The 22,200-nt window shown below is 41.4% G+C and overlaps 1 protein-coding gene across 3 annotated transcripts in view; it reads left to right on the top strand.

Moving 5' to 3' along the window:
- Positions 1 to 22,200, top strand: part of USH2A (usherin) — a 1,021,568-nt gene that overhangs the window by 107,662 nt on the left and 891,706 nt on the right. For all 3 annotated transcript variants that reach the window (XM_056568336.1, XM_056568335.1, XM_056568334.1), the window contains one exon: positions 18,720 to 18,915. In XM_056568336.1, coding sequence (XP_056424311.1) covers positions 18,720 to 18,915 — 196 coding nt within the window. The remainder of the gene's footprint in view (positions 1 to 18,719; positions 18,916 to 22,200) is intronic.

Here is a 22,200-nt window from a genome sequence, read left to right as displayed (position 1 = left end):
TCCTGGCTGGACTAGGCTCTATCAATGGATCACCGAGCACACAGATCAATGGAGTTCAATAGAACTCTATTCATCTGTCTGAGGAATCTAATGATTCCTCATAAGTCTAATAAAGTGTCAAAAAAAAATAATAATAATAAATAAAAGTTTTAATAAAAGTTTGAAAGACACACATTAACCCAGTGGTCTTCAAACTGTGCCCCTCCAGATGTTACAAAACTACAATTCCCAGCATGCTGTCCGGGCATGCTGGGAGTTGTAGTTTTGCAACATCTGGAGGGCCACAGTTTGAAGACCGCTGCATTAACCCCTTCCATGTTAAAAGTTCAAATCACCCCCTTTTCCTATATAAAAACATGTAAACATAATAAAAATAAACATATTCGTTATCGCTTCGTGCGTAATTGTACAACCTATTAAAATATAACATTAAGTATCCCGTACGGTAAATGTAAAAAAAATACCAAACCACAGATTTGAAATTTTTATAATATCCCAGAATGGTACCGATACAAAAAACAGATTATGGCGCAAAAAATGAGCCCTTATACAGCCTGGTATGTGGAAAAAAAATAAAGCTACAGGGGTTAAAAAATGGCAATTAAAAAAAATTTGAAATAGTCAAGAATTAGTAAAACATGAAGTAAACGATACAAATCTGGTATTGCTGTAATCAGGCGCCTAAAGTATAAAACTAACATGTTACCTCAACCACAAGGTAAATGGCGCAGAAAAGAAAAACACTAAATTTGCTAAATTATCTTTTACTATTTCAATTTCACTTCCCTTAATATATATTTATATATTTTTTGGTTCAGAGAATATGTTATTGAAAAATTAAAAGGTATCATTATAGTAGGTAGTTATGGCTATTATAGGGCGAGGAGGAAAAACGAGAGCGTAAAAGCGAAAATTGGCCCGGACAAGTGGATCGTCATGAGGGACAAGTAGATTTTGCTCCATTTTAGTCCAGTGGACAAGTAGTTTTTTATAAAATTTCCACACCCCTGTTATAAATACTCCTTCCGCCATATTAGTTACCATGATTGCCACTCTTGCCTCTTGAAAACGCCGTGGAGACGGCGAAACGTGTAGAGGCGGGCAATTGAGGGCTTTTAATATATCAGTACGGACCTTATAATGGCACTGCAGAGCCATACTACCTAGTGAAAGGGAGTGTTCACTCCATATATATTTACAGTATACAGGGTCTGTCCTGATAACATTTTAACCCACTGGGGGCACAGAGCAGTGTTTTAAATGTATACAATAAAAGTTAATTTTTAAGGGGTTGATTCTAAAGGGGATTTTTACCCCGGGCTTTTGCCCTGGGGTTAGGTTTTTGTATGTTCTATGTACTTTATCATATTTACAGTGCCCTGGGGAGGGGGCGACACCCAACGGGGACTTGGCCTGTGCAGGAAAATGGAGATGTGTTTTCCTTGTGGTAGAGAGTCTAGGAATGCCAATGAAGCTATTTCTATTTTGCTTTAAAAAAAAAAAATATTTACATATATAGTTACAGTACACATGATGAATTACCAACATATGGTTGGAATAATGTTAAAAAGATCAATTCAAAAGGTCAGCATGCTAACACCAGGGAAAGCAAATGTTCAAAACAATGCTTACAAAAAAAAACATGGAAACATTACAAAAATGTAGACATATAAAAATCAAAACAATACAGGCATTAAAAAACCAAAGGTTAAAAGAAAATAACTCTAAAGGTATGTTCACACGTACGCTGATTTGATGCGCAGGATTTGATGCACAGGATTTTCTGCTGCAGATTTCAAAGTAAACTAAATGACTGAGCACAGATTCTCATCGGCGGTTACAAAGACTGCGCATCAAATCTGCACAGGATCCTGTATGTGTGAACGTACCCTAAGAAAGAAAAAAATTAAAAAGGGCCATACTCTCCTAATCTCCTAAGAACACCCACATTGTCTACGCCAGCATAAAAAAATGCTGCTATTTACTATGGGTCACATGCTATTTGCGCCCTCCGAGCTAGAGGGTGTGTTTAGTAGACAAAGTGGGCGTTTTTGGGGGATTAGGAGAGTTTATTTTAAAGTTCCCAAACCTGTTAACAAAGGGAATCTGCAACTTTTGGGTTAAATTGCAACATCATTAACTATCACATATGTCTGCGACTTTGGGTTTCATTTGAGAAAGTTCCATATGCCTAAAACTTTACAGGGGTTATACCCTATCTACAGGACCCAAGAAAGAAAAAAAGAAAAAAGGGCCATACTCTTCTAACAACATCTTCCCTACAAAATCCAACCTGTTTAGGCCAACTCTTATTTCAATTATTCTACGAGCCCTAATTTACAAATTTGAAAAAAAAAAACAAAAAACTGTGGGTTGCACTATAATCAATCAGGGCCAATCGGGGCCATTTACTTAGGTCTGAGGGGGCGGGGCTATGATGTCATCACGAGCTCCCAGCTCCAGCATTCAAAACAGTTTGTTCCAAACACTGAGCAGCGGACTACCCCTTTAAGTGCTGGTCAAACCTTTTGAGGCTGTGTTCACACTAATTACTGCTGCAATTGTACTGCTATTTTTGGAAATCGCAGTAACAATTGCTAAATTTTTACAGAAATTTCAGAAAATATCTATAAAATAGCAGGGTGCTAGGCGCAAGTGGTGGTACTGCTAGTTAAATGCCACATGTGAACACAGACTTAAAAAGGGTCAAAAGGAGGACATGTTGTCACTGGTTGGATCCAGTGGTGCAGTAGTGGTTTCCACACTTTAATCTGGGGATTCAACACCATCTCCAATTTCCAAATACTCCTTCCCCTTCAAAATGCAAATGCTGCATATACAAAAATAAACAAGCAGATAAAGTACTGCAAATAATGAAGCAAAGGCACCGAAGTAGCACAAGAAAATTTTATGAAACAAACCATAAAAGAACCAAAAAAGTGATAACTGCCATGTATAGTGTCCACACCCAGCACAAACATACCCCAATGCACATTTCGCTGGATTTGGCTTCATCAGGGGTAACAGATTAGAACCTCTGCAGCAGGCCCTTTTCTGCTACTGATAGATGGCGTTTGAAAAACCTCACCCACATGTATTGTACTGTAATGTATTGTACAGAGCCTGCACTACTGCATGTGTCTTCACCCTCAACGCTGCAAAACACAAACCGCAGCCCGATATAATTTTCTAATAAAGCGAGTCAATCAGATAAGTTCTCCCTAAGACATTAACCTAATCAGAGATTCAGAGAAAAAGGTACAACTTTCCAGACCGGCCTCCAATTTTCTTTCACAAGCCTTATCTTTATAACCAATTTGTATTCACAGTCTCTCCTGAAATTGATTGCCAATGCATTGGTAAGGCTTTGTAAATTGAATAGAAAATGAATTGGCAAGAAAAGTTAATATCAGGGGGTTCTCGCCAGTAAATCATTAGCCAACTGGTTGAAATGTCAGGTTCACATGCCATTCATATTAAAGCTACTCATGAATATTAACATTTTTTTGTGTTTGATATATATGGTACTACGGATTAGAACATTTTTCTACAAACGGGAGTAGGGGCATAATTGATATATATCATCATCTTATGAATTATTAATAGATAAGTATCTTAATGATGTCAGTATAGTGTATCCCCTGCACTTCCTTAGGAATCTAATTTACTGTGATTCCGCCAGAATCCTTATAATACAAAACAGCTTTTAAGATGTTCTTAAAGGACCTTTTCTCTGCCTGCACAACAGGAGAGAGAAGCCACTTTATTAATTTTATTTTGCTAGAGGGTTTCAGAACATAAACACAGTAATCTGATTCAATTACCGAGCAAATGAGAATATTACAGAATATTGGTTCGACATGGTATTTAAGAACTGCAGGCTGACATTTCTGTGCTGTACAAATGTAGTGCATAAAATGAGTCTTGGGCAGGGGCATAGCTATAGGGGTGTAAGCAGTAAAATGAAGAATGCCAATGGCCCTTCTGCTAAATAGGAAGACTCCTCTCTAGTAATTGGCCCATGGTAGGTTGGAGGACCAGCTACTGACTTTGTATTGGGGACCATGAGGTTCAAATTATGCCTTTGGTCTTATTGTTGACATGGCATAAAATAGTATAAAGTGGTCCCTCAACTTACAATGACCTCAGGTTACAATATTTCCAACATACAATGGTATTTTCTGGACCAATATAACTTGAAACCAGATTCACCATACAATGTTACAGACAGTCCAGATCTGCAAACATATCAATGACTGGAAGGTCTGACCAATCAGAATGGGCATTTCACTGGTAAAACCTCTGTATTACTGAAGTACATGCACTGACTGGGGTCTGGTAGCGCCCCCTACAGTACAAGGAGGTATTACATGTTCTGTACTCTTTACCTGTGCCACAGTTAGCTGCTCCTTTGGACATCAGGTGGGGGTGGCTCCAAGTTGCTTTTTTTTGGGACACTGTTTGTACTGTATAGGACCCTGAAGAAACTCCTGTTCTCTACATAGACAGTGATTTACAGCTTCCAGCAGATCTTTCTTACTTTTATATAGAAGGACTTGCTTTATCTGTATTAATTATTGACTTATTTTTTTTCTTATTAATCCTCACTTTTCCTATTTTTGGAATACTTTTGGGGCTTCAAAACCAACATACAATGGCCATCTTGGAACCGATTAATATTGTAACTTGAGGGAGCACTGCATTCTACTGTATAGAGATGTTCATCCTGGCATATATCAGGGCCCTAAATAAGGAATCTAACACTAATAAGAGCCACACAGCTGTTGTGCAAAACAGGAGTTTGTGCAACATTTTTTTTGAAAAGACGGTATTTGCACAAAACATATGAGCTATTTGACATTCAGCCTAGTGCATGGGATGATAAATTCCCACCCTAAGATTTTTTTTTCACTCTACTAAAGTTTTGGCCAGACTTTTTGCATATTTTATTTCATGCTCTGATTTCTTAAAGGAGAACTCCAGACCATAAAAATTGTCCCCCATAATGCTGGCAGTAATAAAATAAAGATGTACATACCTTCCTCCGCTCCCCCGGGGCCTCCGGTAACCGGCTCCGATCTCCGCCGCAATCCACTTCCTGGTTGCCGGCAGTGTGAAAACGCTTCAGGACACAAAATTCTTCACTACACCGGCACCTGCGGCCGGGGCCGAAAACGTCACACTGCCGCTCAGCCTATCGCCGGCTGAGTCGGACTGCGCTGCGGCTGGTGATTGGCTGATTCATCCGACCACCGGCAACCAGGAAGTGGAGGAAGGTATGTACATCTTTATTTTTTTACTGCCGGCACTGTGGGGGACAATTTTTATGGTCTTGAGTTCTCCTTTAAGTCCTAATAGGAGATAAAGAGAATTCAATACATGTAAAACAATATTAGACTAGTTTATTTATTTATTGAGGAAAATATTCCAATATCACATATCTGTATAGGTATGTGAATATTTGCCCCTAGTACCTTGTGCAGCATTAACTGCATCTAAACATTTCTGGTAATTGTTGGTTAGTCCTGCCCTTTAGTTCTGCCCTTTGCCTTGAAACAAAACAACTTTTATGTTAGTTGGTTTCCAACCATGAACTGCCTGCTTCAGGCCCTTCCACAACATTTTTAATGGATTAAAGTCAGGACTTTTAACTTTTTAAGCAAATGGTTTGGATGCTGGCTGGCTGTTTCCCCTATAACAAAAGGACATTTTCAGCAGGACAATATACCATCCACATGGGCCGTATAGTCATGGATTGGTTTCAGGTAGTTTTCATTGCTTTCCTGGCCTTTACAGGTCCCAGATCTTAATTATATACACATTTCTGGGACAAGATGGAACAGGGTATTCAGAGAATGTCAGGACAAGAGATGAGCGAATTTTAGAAAAATTCGATTTGGCCGATTCACCCAATTTTTTGAAAAAATTTGGTTTGCTCCAAATTTATTCGTGGTGAATCGCTGTTAAAAACGGCTATTTCTAGCTTGCAAAGAGCCTCAATATGGGTGTAGAACACTTTACCTTGCTGTAACACGTATAGGGAGTGTGCTGTGTTAGTGAAATAATACTGTTATTCAGTATGACATGCAGATGAGAGACATTGCTATTATAATCATTGTCGCAGAGGGGCACAATGACATTGCCTGGAGGTGGCATAAGTATGAGGAGACAATATAGTGGCTGAATTACACAGCATGCAGGTGGCAAGAGCCTGGCGAGACCATAGGGCCTCACAATTGAAAAGATCAAAGATATTTTTTTAACATTTAAATTTCAAATTTCAAATAGATGAACCTAAAAAGTTTTATTTAATGTGACAGCAGCATGAGGAGATCGCATGGCAGCACAGTGACACAGCCTGGAGGTCGCAGCAGCATGAGGAGACCAGAACCTGGCAGAATGACACATACTGGAGCTGGCAGCAGCAAAAGGAGACCATATAGTGGCTGAATGACACAGCCTGAAGTTGGCAGCAGCATGAGGAGACCATATAGTGGCTGAATGACACAGCCTGGAGGTAGCAACAGCCTGAAAAGACCATAGGGCCTCACAATTGAAAAGATTAAAGATATTTTTTAACATTTCAATTGAAGTTTTATTTAATGTGCAAGCAGCATGAGGAGACCACATGGCGGCACAGTGACACAGCCTGGAGGTGGCGGCAGCATGAGGAGACCATAATCTGGCAGAATGACACAGCCTGGAGTTGGCGGCAGCAAGAGGAGACCATATAGTGGCTGAATGACACAGCCTGGAGTTTGCAGCAGCATCAGGAGATCATATAGTGGCTGAATGACAAAGCCTGGAGGTGGAGGAAGCTTTAAGAGACCATATAGTTGCTAAATGACACAGCCTGGAATTGGCGGCAGCAAGAGGAGACCATATAGTGACTGAATGACACAGCCTGGTGGTGGCGGAAGCATGAGTAGACCATATGGTGGCAGAATGAGACAGACTGGAGGTGGCATCAGCATGAGGAGAACATATGGTGGCAGAATGAGATTGCCTAAAGCTGGCATCAACATGAGGAGAACATATGGTGGCAGAATGAGACAGACTGGAGGTGGCATCAGCATGAGGAGAACATATGGTGGCAGAATGAGATTGCCTAAAGCTGGCATCAACATGAGGAGAACATATGGTGGCAGAATGAGACAGCCTGGAGCTGGCATCAGCACGAGGAGAACTTATGGTTGCAGAATGAGACAGCCTGGAGGTGGCATCAGCATGAGGAGAACATATGGTGGCAGTATGTGAAAGCCTGGAGCTTGCATCAGCATGAGGAGAACATACAGTGGCAGTATGAGACAGCCTGGAGCTGGCATCAGCATAAGGAGAACATATGATGGCAGTATGAGACAGCGTGGAGCTAAAATATATGTACCCAAAACGTTTATTTTTATTTAACAGAAGGAAATGTGTGCAAAAAACACCATGTGCCACCTACACCACCATGTATTGATGTGATGCAAAGACTTCTAAAAGGTGGAAGGGAACAACGTATGGTCCATTGTAACTGGTGGGGGTAAACACTTCCCCTGTAAGGCCCTACTCTCGCACTATTAATTCCCTTCTTGGCAAGTGTTACTCGCCCTAAAAAGGGCGGCCCCACACAGGAACCTCTCCCTATTTCCACCTACAAACACTGCCATTTCCCAGGGTTTATAGGTGGAAATAGGGAGAGGTTCTTGTGTGGGGCCACACTTTTCAAGGCGAGTAACACTTTCCTTGAAAAGGTGGAAGGGAACAACGTATTGTTCATTGTAGCAGGTGGGGGTAAAAACTTCCCCTGTAAGGCCCTACTTTCGCCCTATTAATTCCCTTCTTGGTAAGTGTTACTCGCCCTAAAAAGGGTTACCCGACACAGGAAACTCTCCCTATTTCGACCTAAAAACCCTGGGAAATGGCAGCGCTTGCAGGTGGAAATAGGGAGAGGTTCCTGTGTGGGTCCACCCTATTTAGGGCGAGTAACACTTGCCAAGAAGGGAATAAATAATGCGAGAGTAGGGCCTTACCGGGGAAGTTTTTACCCCCCACCGTTTACAATGGACCATAGTTGTTCCCTTCCACCTTTTAGAGGTCTTTGCATCACATCAATACTTGGTGGTGTAAGTGGCACATGGTGTTTTTTGCACAACTTTCCTTTTCTTAGATATAAAAAAAAATTGGGGTACATATATTTTATCCTAAGAAAAGTTAAGTTTAGCTAATGCATATCCTCACTACTTGTTTGTGGTCTGATGCAGAGGAATTTCTGTTACTGGGGAGCAGTGCCTTAAATCTGTTTGGCACTATACATATTTGTAAAGTGTTGGTGTGGCACCATGGTCAATCTACTCTGATGGCAAACAGGGTTTGCATGGGCCAATATTCCTGCAGAACGATTTCACCACCTGGTAGAGTCTATGCCATGATGATTTTCTGTGGTTCTGAAGGCTAAAGAAGGTCCAACTCACCGATAGATGGGTCCGGAGAAACTCTAATAAAGTAGCCATTCAGTAAATTCATCTATCTACCTGTGTTCATTGCTCCACAAAGCAATGCTCTAAGACATATCGTAAATCAAACAAACCCCCTATAAAACCATAGACTTTTGTAGGCTGCACCTCCACGCATTGTATTTGGGTACAGAGCTGACAATCTTCCTGCAGTATTAGAAGGGGAATCTGTCCTGGACACAAAACTATTATTTTGAATGAACAGTTAAAAGAACGGCAGATTAGGACTCAAAGGAGATTAATGGATATAATTAAACTAATAGACATGTGAACTTGTATGATTTATTTTTACTATTGCTCCATTAATCAGAAATTTAAATCCTTAATAAGGCTGATTTTGCAATTTTTTGGTGGCATATACATAACAGTCTAATGTCATTGTGAAGTGTCTTAGCCCCAGTTTATAGCACCTCAGTAATCCGGGATGCTATTCTTCACCTTACATTGTTACATAGTTTATTAGGTTGAAAAAAGACAATCGAGTTTAACCTAGATCCCTAATGAGTCCCTACTGAGTTGATCCAGATGAAGGCAAAAAACCCTCATAATAGAGGTAAAAATTTCTTCCCGACTCCAAATATGTAATCAAAATAAATCCCTGGATCAACGTTCTGTCCCTAAAAATCTAGTATCCATGATCTGTAATGTTATTACTCTCCAGAAATGCATCCAGGACCCTTTTGAACTCTCTTACTGAGTTCATCATGACCACCACCTCCAGAAGAGAGTTCCATAGTTTCACTGCTCTTACAGTAAAGAACCCCCATCTGTGCTGGTGTAGAAACCTTCTTTCCTCTATATGTAGAGGATGCCCACCCCATCTCATGAGTTACACATCTTGCTACAGTTACCATGTCTATCTGGTGGTCTGTGCACAAAAGCAGCTGGCTCTTCCCAATTTTTTGTCATATTGTAAGGCAAAATGGGAGAAGGATACAAGGTCACCATTCATCCAATCTTTGACCCTGATAGGACCCTTTTGCACTGCACAAAAGCCTGTGCAGAACAGCTCTCACAACAATTTTTCTTAGTGGCTTTCTCTTAAAGTCAGTGTTTTACTCCAAATAGGAGTCTTGGAAACTGACTGGGAAGGTATGCCAAGCCAGAAATCTCTCCAGAAGGAGAAACATTAACCCTTTGGTCTCATAATGACAGGCCTCTAACTAGCCAGCCATTACTCTGCTCTGTTCTGATGATGGGCAAAATCCTAAATCAGAACAGCTGTCAACAGATTGATATTCTTTCCTTAAGATCTCTGGCTTGGCATATATTCCCAGTTAGTTTCCGAGATTCCTGGCTGAAGTGAAACACTGAACCCCCAGTGCAGTGTAAATGGCCTATACCTCTCCACACATCATTATGATGGTCGGAATGGATGGAAATTCTTTCCTTTTGGAGAAATCTCTGCCTTGGCATACATTCCAAGTCAGTTTCCAAGACTCCTAGTTGGAGTGAGCCACAGAATGTAAATAAAAGCCACTTGGAAAAAGTGGAATTGTTCCCAGAATCCCCAATGGAATGTGAATGGCCTATAAGTTTCCATATATCTTTATGATGGTCTTCTCAAGGAGAAACATTACTCCTTTAGTCTCACAATGACAGGCCTCCAACTAAGCCAGCCAGCACCCCGCTCTGTACTGAAAAAAGGAAAAAACCCTGAAACAGAACAGCTGTCAACAGATGGATATTCTTTCTTTCTGGAAAGATCTCTGGTTTGGCATAAATTCCCAGTCACTTTCCGAAACTCCTAGTTGTAGTGAAACACTGAATCCCCAGTGAAGCATAAATGGCCTATACATCTCTACACATCTTTATGATGATCTTCTCAAGGAGAAACATTACCCCCGTCCCATTCTATCTTTTATGAAATGCGTTATAGAACCAAAAAATTACTTTAAATGGTGCTCGAAGTGTATGATAATGAATGCTGTCCAGTCAAGAGGAAGTACATGGTTGCAATACATTCTCCATAGTAGGAGCTACTCTTGGAGAGGAGAGTCCAGAACCACTATGATGTCCTTTAGACAGACATCTGAATAGAAAAAAATGATTGACAGGTATTTATTAGATATTGACAATTAATAATTAATTAACAATGTCAAAGAAGACACAATGAAATACAAGATCACTTAAAAATATATTTTTTTTTTATGGGTGGTATATTAACTACTAAATAAAATATTTCTTAATAACCTATCACTGGGATATGTTTTGAGCTTGTAAAGTACAAATCTCTATTGTATTAATGACTGATGTGAAATAAAGTAATGTGACCAAGGAATTAAAAAAAATACTTATTAAACATACATACATTATGCCCTAACTAGTGCAGATCACAAAAAATTTTTTTGCTTAAAGTGTACCTGCCATTTGAGAAAACAAAAATTTGACATGTCACAGAGGCATATCAAAAGTGAAGGCCACTGCCGTGAGATTCTCCCCACCCTTTCTACTGATTGGTGGGGGTCTTAGAACTAAGACCCTGACCTATCAAAAATGTTGACACGTCTATAATATTTTTAAATATCAAGTTTTTTTTTTGTTTTGTTTTCATGACAGGACACCAATTTTTTTTTTTAAAAAGAAAAGAAAAAAAACATGTTATAGTGGCATGTCAGAAATATTCTCAGTGGAAGTCTGGTTTCTGAGACCCTCACAATCAATCTAAAGATTGCAGAACTCAGCAGAATGACGTGCCCTAAGTTTTTGGTCAGCTTGAAGAGCCATGCATGCAGTCTATAGATTCAGAAAATGTTAGTGGGGCTCTTGAACCACTTTTTCCTTTTTTTAAGAAGTGCAGAGCATAGCCGATTGGAAATGAAGGGGTACCCCCTGAAGCAACCAATCAAAACTTCTGTTGCGTATTCGTGACATGAGTGTTGTTGTTTTTTTGTTTTACTTTTTTTATTTTCAATGATGGCTTCCCTTTAAGTATCTAGAGAGGAGACAGAACTAGTTTTCTACATTAGGCTTTTTCAGCATCACTTGTTTTTACTGGTCCCTGTGGTCACATGACTGGTCAATGCTGCTGTGTCTAACTAGACACGATATAGCTACCCACTGAAAATTTTCATTCTGCTTCACAGTTCACACTGTGGAATTTCAACTTGTTCATCCTTTTTTTTTTTTTTTTTTTTGCAGAATTCCTCTGCAGAATCCCATTTGATCCATGGGACTCTTTCTTCCCAACGCTTATTGCTACGGTTAAATTACATGTTAAATATGCTGTTATTCCTTGTGGTACCACAAGCGCCTGTAAATTCCATAATGTGAACAAGCCCTCACAGTGAAAAGTAAAGTGTAAAAACTAAATATATATATATATAGTCCACCATTTTTTTTCTGACCAATAAGGGACAGACCATAAAAAACAGAAGAAGAAAATCTTAAAAACAATCACATAGACGGTAATCCCCTAGTAGATGATGGAAAATGCAATAATAAATTCCATATTATTATTATGTTAAATAATCTAAAAAAAAATTAATATAAAAAAGCATATGTGAATAAAAATAGAAAAGGAAATTTGAATTAGTCACAAAAAAAGTGTTACAAAAATTTTGCCACACTTCATAAACTTTTGTATCACATTTTATTTTACAGGCTCATTTACGTTTATAATTGGTAAAAGGTAAAAAAAAAATGGTTGAGGAAAAAAATGGACCCTTTTTTACCAATTATGGACACAAATGCGCGTGTTAAATAAAATATACTGCAAAGTATCTTGGATCTAAACTGGTTAATAATGAACTCGCTTATAGAGGGGATAGTAAGTTCTGTTTTGCCCCCCAAAATACTAAAATGACCTCCATTTGGATTGAACCCCAAATCCGGAGGTGACCACTGCTTTATAGTATGGTAACCACCACATTAGTAATTGTTGGAGTGCTTCTCCTCCATTACTCTTTCATTATCCTCAGAACCTATATCATTATCATGACATTGATGCCATAATCAACTCAAATTACCGCCGATGATAAAACCCTGCAGTGCTTAAGATTGATAGCGGTAAGAAACGCGCCAGCCCTGTGTGGGCCAAACGGAGCCCCTCTACAACGTTCATTTCCCTGACCTTATTTCCGAAGGTAGATGTCAATTATTTATTTCTACATTCCTATGGTGATGTTTTAAACATTCTACCCTACTTGTTATTCCTGCTGGCATTGCGACTGTCCTTTGATATTATTCTTTAGTACATCAAATGGGAACATTTTAGTATTTTTTGATTGCCCTGATAGTTTCATGCAAGTTTTAATGTATTCAGTTCAAAGATCTTAAGAAAGTCTGGCTCATTACTGGATAGGCAATAAAAAACAGAAATGATTCCGACAGAGTATATTGAGCTATATTTCCCAACAGGAAAAGTGAGCCCTGATTCATTATGGCTGACCACAGATGTGTAAGGGGTTTCTGGAAAATTAGGAAAGTGCCTGACATTCATAAGTCTAATATCAGTGGCCAGAAAGTTTAATATCATGTATACTTACAATTTTGTTTCATTATCTAAGTTTTTGTATCGTATTATTGTATTGTATTCAGTTCCTTATTTTTGTTTTATATTGTATTTTTAGAGATAGAATAAAATACTGTTTGTATACAAAAAAAAAATCAGTATAATATAACAAAAAAAGTATAAGGCTTTGATCACATCTGCATCGGAGGCTTTAAAATCCGTTTGGATAACGGGACAAAAAAAACATTGCATGCCGTATTTTCTGTCCCCATAGACTCATGAACAATAAAGGACATGAGCAGGAAGCCTGAAGGACCCCATTAAAATCAATAGGGTCTGTTGGGCTCCATTGCAGATTTGAACGTAGTCAATATAGAGTATTATTATTTGTTTACTTCTGATTTTTTTTCTATAATATAATTATCTTGACCTCAGTTAAAGGAGTTTAAAAGTGTATCCCTATCTGAACAATTCTGGCATATTCACAGGATATGATTTAAATATCTGATAGAAATGGGTCCTATCTCCAGGACCCATTTCTATCTCGAGATCGAGGGCCATTGCAAACTTGTACCCAAATATAAACAAAAGTAGGTTGCCAAGTGTGCACTCACCCATTCAGGTTTAGGAATGACATAAAACAGGGAAGTACTGATATTTCAAAATTTTTAATCATTCAGACTTAAAGCCAGATTCTTAAATTATGCAACCCATCTCTTAGTCATAAAATCTTACACTAGACCGTTTGACTAAGAGACACCTTATTATGAGACCTCAGACCAGACTCTTTAATAATAAGAGCATAGACCAGACCCATTAATGATTAGACCTCAGACCCTTAGATTATAGGATCTCAGACCAGATGTATTGATAATCAGACTGTACTCCTTTTAAATAGGACCATAGACCATACTTCTCAATTTTAAGACCTCATACCATACCCTTTGATGATACCTTAGACAAGACCTCTTAATGATAATAACTCTTAGAAAAGGTCTCTTAATTATCTTAATAAGATCTTGCACCATACTCTTTGATGATACCTTATACCAGACAAAAATATATGTGGTACCCACCAGTCTGTTGGGTCTTTTCGTTCCTTTTCACTTCTTGGCACTGCCTCTCTGAAACTTCTGATGTTCTCCAACATTAATATACTGTATGCACTGCTGCACCCAATGTCCTAAGTCTGGATAGTTTTAGGACCTTGTGTGAGGGGCTGAGCTCCAGAGAAAGTGTTGCAATGCTGACCAGCATCAGGATATTGCCACAACATACTGATGCTAGCTAGTGTGAGAATATTATGCTTCAGGCTGACATGGACAGCCTGGATCTCCTTGACACCGCAGGCTCCATAGCAGACGATATCACCAGTGCCAATGGTATTGCCTCAACATCAAGGCGTTTAGAAGCTAGACTTGCTTCAATCAGCTGATCACCATCAATATCCTCTATCCGTTTGCTCTAATAGGGTATTGAAAATGCTATTAAAGGAATGAATTCAAGTAGAGGAAACAGACATGGTCGCACATCTACATTTTGATCTACTTGCTTCTCAGCATAAATTCAAAAACTAACAGGTTGTTAGTATACATTTTGATCAAAAAGTAGGAGCCCACTCGCCCCGTCAAGGCCACCTATTTAGAGTCGGTCCCAAACGTCCCTAGCATAAAATGGCATAGCACTTGGTGGCGACCACCACCGCTGCAACACCAGTGCCCACAGGGGGAACGACCCACTGGCAGAGCGGCCCCAATGCCACTCAAACCAGTCCCTGGGCCGTGCCCCATACAGACACGGTGCCATGGCAGCAATGGATGCCACACAGCACCACAGCAGTGTGATCAAGGTGCAAAAGTTCACTTACCATGTGCTCCCAGTCAGATTGGGAGGCTGCCAGAAATGAAAGGGCCATGTGTAGCTACCTGCTACTTATATAGGGTTGGGCTGAGGGGGTGGGGCAGAGTGCAGACCAAGTGAAAGCAACAAAAAAAGGAGGGGATAGAAAACACAATGTGAATTCAACCAATTAAAGGAGTATTACAGTTTTAGACAACTTATCTCCTATCCTTAGTGTCTGATCACGGAGGTGTCCGAATGCTGGGACCCCCACGATCTCCTGTACGAGTCCCTGGCTCTGCCGTGGCTCGTGTCGACCGCAGCATGGCGCAGTGGCCGTAATGCTCCCTCCATGTATCTCTATGGGAGAGGCGATGATGCAGCGTTAATGAATAGGGCTGAATGGAGGGGTGTGTCTGTTGACCTCTTAGTGAGGTTGACGACACAAGCATTAGCCTTGCAAAGCCGTGGCAGTGTTGGGTCCACGTATGGGTGATCAAGGGGACCCCCATGATCAGACACGTATCTCCTATCCTGCGAATAGGGGATAAGTTGGCTAAGGCTGCAGTACTCCCAGTCATGTCCTACTCTTGTTGGCAAACAAAGAACAAGCCATCATGGATCACTTGGTCCCCCATTTATACCAATTTGCAAAGGTCAGTTTTCAAACCAATACAATAAGAAGCAGATTAACAGATGCAAAAGTTGGCTATATCTTATTGTATCTTATGTCACAGAAACCATTTAGGACGGTACACGAAATGGCAGCCAACTGCAGTCCAGAGTGACTACTTGGATAAAAGATTTTTTCCACCGACCAACAATTTGTAACCAACACGTTTTGCCTCTCTGCATTTAAACATCAGCTAACAAAAAATCTGGTAGTTCAAGGGGTTTTCAGGCCACAGACATCTTATCTCCTATGCAAAGGATAAGGGATAACATGCCTGATCATGAGGGGCACGCAGCTGGGACCCCCGCGATCTCCGTGCAGCACCCGGCATTCTGTGCCAGGTTGCTGCTCTAGTCTCGGAAACCTCTACGTTTCTGGGAATGGAGGGGATCGCACATCTTATCTCCTATCCTTTGGATAGGGGATACTGTAAGATGTCTATGGCAGGAATACCCCTTTAAAAAGAACATACAATGAATACCTAGAGCAGTGGTCTCAAAACTGTGGACCCCCAGATGATGCAGAATTACAACTTTTTTTCTCTTCCAAAAACAGCACCATTGTCTATGAATTATTTCTAGTATTTTCCAGGTCCAAAACATAAAACCTTAGGTTGAATTTCTACTGTTAATTCAATAGGTCCCCAATCCCTATGACCTCCTATGATCATTAGAGTACCCCTTTAAGCAGTGGACTCAAAACTTTGAATCCCAAGATGATTCAAAACTACAACTTTTTGTTGTTGTTGTTGTTTTCCAAAAACAGCACCACTGTCTAGGAACTTTTGCTAGTATTTTCCAGGACTAGAGCATTGATGGTCAAACTTTAGGATGAATTTTTAATGTCTATTCATTAGGTCCCCAAACCCTATGACCTTCTTCGATCATAAGAGTGCAACTAAAGCAGTGGTCTCCAAACTGTGGAGCTCCAGGTGCTGCAAAACAAAACAAAAAATCCCCCCAAAAAACAGCGCTACTATCTATGAACTATTGCTGGTGTGGTGAGGGTGTGATGAGGGCAGATGGAATTACCTTTGGGGCAGATGGCATTAAGTCCTTGTGTTCGTGATGCCAGGGTGTAGTTTATCCTCTACACCACCCGAAGGAATACCGCTGGATCCTGGGCTAGGCACGGGAGCAAATAATGACTCCGACGCCAAGTCAGAGTCAGGTGTAACAGTCTATACAGTTTAGCTAGGCACACAGAGGTGACCAGTGACTTCAGAGACCTTAGGGCTTGCTGGGACTTATAGTGGACTTGGACAATTTGCAGGCAGGCCACTCTGACTTGAGACAGGATGACTTGGACTGACTTGACTATGACAGACTATGACTGACTTCACCCCTTCTGTAGCTTACCCGGCTTTGACTTGACCTGTGGGGCAATGGACTTAAGAATCCGTGGCTGCTTGACTGACTTTAGGCCTCTTCTGGAGTCACTGCAACCTCACTGCAACTCAGCATACAAGAAAGTAAGAGCTAAGAGAGAGAACTAGCTCCTCCCAGCGCTTATATGGGGGAGACTAGGAGGGGTCCCATAGGTCACCCTCAAGTCACATGGTCACTGACCCCTACCTAGGTTACAATCACATGACATCAGGTTAATCACATGTCAACTATTCTTAAAGCTATAACACTTTACAGGTATATTACAGGAGATAACACACATACAAATGAATATGCAAGGGATACAGATGCAAGGGGGGAACCCAGGGGACACTGTAGGGAGGCTGCCTGACAGGACAGGAAGGGCACAGGGGTTCAACTCCTGTACTGGGCCACCATACTGCTATTTTCCAGGACTAGAAGATTGATGGTAAAACTTTATTAGGTCTCCAAGCACTATGACCTCCTTCGGTCATAAGATTGCAACTAAAGCAGTGGTCTCCAAACTGTGGACCTCCAGATGTTGCAAAACTACAACTTTTTTTTCCCCCTAAAAACAGCGTCACTGTCTATGAACTTTTGCAAGTATTTTCCAAGACTAGAACATTGATGGTCAAACTGATGAAATTCCAATGTTTATTCACTAGGTCCTCATAAGACCAGAAGAGTGCAACTAAAGCAGTGGTCTCTCAACGGTGGCCCTCCAGATGTTGCAGTGGTCCCCAAACTATGGACCCCTAGTTTTCCCCCCAAAAACAGCACCATTGTCTATGAACTTTTGCTAGTATTTTCCAGGACTAGAACATTGATGGTCAAACTTTAGGATGAATGTCTAATGTCTATTCCTTAGGCCCCCCAACCCTTCGACCTTCCTCGATCATAAGATTGCAACTAAAGCAGTGGTCTTCAAACTGCGGCCCTCCAGATGTTGCAAAATGACAACTCCCAGCATGCCTGGGAGTTCTAAACTGCGGCCCTCCAGATGTTGCAAAACGACAACTGCCAGCATGCCCGGACAGCCAACGGCTGTCCGGGCATGCTGGGAGTTGTCGTTTTGCAACATCTGGAGGTCCACAGTTTGGAGACCGCTGAACTAGAGTATTACATATGTAAATATTCTGCAAGATCAACCTCCCCATTCATCTTGTTTTTCTTGCCCTCAATTAATTATACTAAATTATAATTGAACTTTTTGGATCTTCAAGAATCGCCGTCCGCTCTGACATTGTTTTTTCTTTTTTTTTTCCCCTTTAACTTTTGCCACTAAATATACACTGTATTTTTATGCAAATTTTTTTGCAAGCCTGGATGCCTCCGGGGATTGCCCTAGAGGGAAATTCAGGCATGGTTTGATTTATGGTACATTTGCAGTAGTTAGTCCATTTTTTTTTTTTTTTACTGCTGGTGTGTTACTTTTAGTTAGCCGTGCTAACAGCTTTAACTTAAAAAATTAAGCCCTTTAAGTGGAACAATATTTATTGTGCCATCACTAGGAAGCCTCTTGGTAGAAGAAGGCATCAACCGGGGTCAAACTTCAAAGAAAAGCGATGCCAACAGACGCACAGGGTCACATGAATATGCATGAGCGTGCTTACTGTGACCCACCGAAGTCATTGTGCGGCACATAGGAGGGTATAAATCCCTATTTTTCAAAAGGATAAAGAGCCTCAGGCAATTTCGTTCAGCGACTAAATTGTTCCTAAGAGTGCGAATTGGTTAATCCATATTTTCCCGAAATTATCACATGAAAGACAGCTGATAAGCTTATAAATTGAACATGAATTTGTGACTTAAACTACTACTAAATGTATATATTTATTTATTTATTCATTCATTTATTAATTAATTTTTTGTTATATTTTTGTCTCCAGTGTGATCTCTGCCTGCCCCTCTATAACAACAAGCCTTTTCGTCAAGGTGACCATGTGAACGCTTATAACTGCGTGCCGTGCCAGTGCAACAACCATTCATCCAGCTGTCACTATAATGCAAGTGGAGACCCTCACCCCGATGACCACGAGCGAGGAGGCGGGGGGGTGTGCGACAATTGTTTGCACAACACTGCAGGTAACGTGTTCACTATTACAGCGTGGCTTTGGAAGCTTAGCAGAAGAAAAGTATAGGTTTCGGTATTCGTCTGATGTCGAAGAATTATTTTACCAACTGGTGCTAAGGCGCTACATTAAATTTTTAATGTATTTAATTTAATTAAAAAAAATGTTTTAAGATATTACATTTTCAATAAAAAAAAAATTTAAGAATGGAAAGACTTAAAGGGGTACTCCGATGGAAAACCTTTTTTTATTATTATTATTATTATTTTATTTTTATTAACTGGTGCCAGGAAGTTAAACAGATTAGTAAATGACTTCTATTAAAAAATCTTTACCCTTCCAGAACTTATTAGCAGCTGTATGCTACAGAGGAAATTCTATTCTTTTTGAATTTCTTTTTTGTCTTGTTCTCAGTGCTCTCTGCTGACACCTCTGGTCGTGCCAGGAACTGTCCAGAGCAGCATAGGTTTGCTATGGGGTTTTTCTCCTGCCCTGGACAGTTCCTGATTCAGGCTTCAGGTGTCAGCAGAGAGCACTGTGGATGAGACAAAAAAAAAAAAAAGAAATTCAAAAATAATAGAATTTCCTCTGTAGCATATAGCTGCTAATAAGTACTGGAAGGGTAAAGATTTTTTAATAGAAGTTAGTTACAAATCTGTTTAACTTTCTGGCCCCAGTTGATTTAAAAAAAACATGTTTTCCACCGGAGTACCCCTTTAAGTTTTTCGAAAGGGTCTGTAGATTTTTATCATTTTGCATTGCTCCTACAGTTTTGTATGTAAAGATTTTTTGAAGACCTAAGTGTCTTGATGGGTAAAGAGTACAAACATTGCATTGCCTTATCCTGTAGGCTTGTCTTTCATCTGCAATTCTGCACAATCTTTATTAATATTACTGACAGTCTTAGGACCAGGGCTCAAGTTCTGCAGGAGTTCCTGCACTTTTTCCACAGCAGGAACACAATTCCCATTAGCAGGAGTCCTGCAGGACCAGCCCTTAAAGGGTACCTCTCATCAAAAAAACTTTTGATATATTATAGATTAATGTATGCAGAATAACTTTACAATTGCATGTTATTAAAAAATATGCTTCTTTCTATTTAATTTTCCACTTTGAAGAAATGACCACTAGGGGTCTCCCTACCAGTCCTGGCAGCAAGCATTTCAGACTCATGCTGAAACACTATGAGCTGCCAGTCTGCTTTGTTCACAAAGGAGAACACTCAGAGCTGCCAGCCTGCTTTGTTCACAGCCTGTTTGGCTGTGAACAAAGCAGGCTGGCAGCTCTGAGTGTTTAGGACTCCAGCATGAGTCAGAAATGCTTGCTGACAAGACTGATCGGGAAAAATACAATAGAAAGAAGCATATTTTTCATTAACATGCTATTGGAAAGTTATTCAACATTCATTAATCTAAAATATATCAAAAGTTTATTTGATGAGAGGTACCCTTTAAAGGGGTACTCCACCCCTATTCATCTTATCTCGGGGGTCCCGCCACTGGGGACCCCAGCGATCTTGGCTGCGGCACCCCAGACATCCGGTGCACGGAGTGAACTTCTCTCCTTGCCGAATGACTGGCGAAGGGGTGCAGAGGCACGTGACGTCACGGCCACGCCCCCTCAATGCAAGTCTATGGGAGTGGGAATGACGGCCGTCATGTCCCCTCCTATAGACTTGCAGTGAGGGGCTTTGGCCGTGACATCAAGAGCCTCTGGGACTGCACCCAACGCTCTAAACGAATGTCGGGTGCAGCAGGGAGAACACGGTGGTCCCCAGCGGCGGGACCCCCAGGATCAGACATCTTATCCCCTATCCTTTGGATAAGATGTCTAGGGGTGGAGTACCCCTTTAAGTGGAGATCTTGGGTGAGTTCCCACACTTTTTTTTCCCAGGACTTGACCCCTGCTTAGGACCCATTGCCAAACTGATATACTGTGTTATGTGTAGTGCTTGGCCGGAGGGATTGGTGCAAAGCATACTCTCCGTAGTGTTCTTAATTCCTATTTAATGACCAGGAATATGAGGGGAGACATGTAAGAAAGGATTGAGAGGCGAGTCGTGCTTGGAACCAGTAATAAAAGGAGGAGATCTACCTGGTGCCAGAAATGGGAGGGGAGCCATGCTGGGGACCATAAATGAGAGGGGAATGATGATGGGTTCCAGGAATAAGAAAGAAGTCATGCCAAGGGAAGCTATGCTGAGAGTTAGGAATGAGATAGGGATCCATGCTGTATATGGAATAAGAGGGGCCAGGACTAATGTTGGGGGCTGTGAATGAGATAGAGGTTAATGCTGGGGACCAGGGATGAGAAGAGAGTCTGCAGGGGACAAGAAATGACATGGATAGTTATACTGGGGGACAAGAATGAAAGGGGACTCATCATGAGGGCCAGGGAAAAGAGGGGAGCTATGCCCGGCTTAGAAATGGAATAGGGAGCTATGCCGAGGACCAGAAATTAGAGGGATGTCATGCTAAGCCAAACTATACATGTTAGGGCCAGAAACAAGAGGAGAGCCATGCCGGGGACACGGAATAGAAGGAAAGTTATGCAGGAGACCAGGAATGAGGAAAGAGTAATGTTAAAGGGGTACTCCAACCCTTGACATCTTATCCCCTATCCAAAGGATGGTGGATAAGATGTCTGATTGTGGTGGTCCCGCCACTGGAAACCCACATGATCTCTCCCGCAGCACCCCAGTCATCCTCCAGCCCCTGAATTGCCAGTCATCAGGCATGGAGAGAAGCTCACTGTTACGCCGAGCGCTCCGGGTCCCCGCTCCTCCCCGGAGCGCTCGCTACACTCTCGTTTCTGCAGCGCCCCGGTCAGATCCACTGACCGGGTGCGCTGCGATACCGCCTCCAGCAGGGATGCGATTCGCGATGCGGGTGGCGCCCGCTCGCGATGCGCACCCCGGCTCCCGTACCTGACTCGCTCTCCGTCGGTCCTGTCCCGGCGCGCGCGGCCCCGCTCCCTAGGGCGCGCGCGCGCCGGGTCTCTGCGATTTAAAGGGCCACTGAGCCGCTGATTGGCGCAGTGGTTCTAATCAGTGTGTTCACCTGTGCACTCCCTATTTATACCTCACTTCCCCTGCACTCCCTCGCCGGATCTTGTTGCCATTGTGCCAGTGAAAGCGTTTCCTTGTGTGTTCCTAGCCTGTGTTCCAGACCTCCTGCCGTTGCCCCTGACTACGATCCTTGCTGCCTGCCCCGACCTTCTGCTACGTCCGACCTTGCTTCTGTCTACTCCCTTGTACCGCGCCTATCTTCAGCAGCCAGAGAGGTTGAGCCGTTGCTAG

Source organism: Hyla sarda, chromosome 3, assembly GCF_029499605.1.
Source record: "Hyla sarda isolate aHylSar1 chromosome 3, aHylSar1.hap1, whole genome shotgun sequence".
Classification (NCBI taxonomy): domain Eukaryota; kingdom Metazoa; phylum Chordata; class Amphibia; order Anura; family Hylidae; genus Hyla; species Hyla sarda.
Note: the sequence above shows the minus strand (reverse complement) of the source record. Positions and strands in the feature narration are given on the sequence as shown.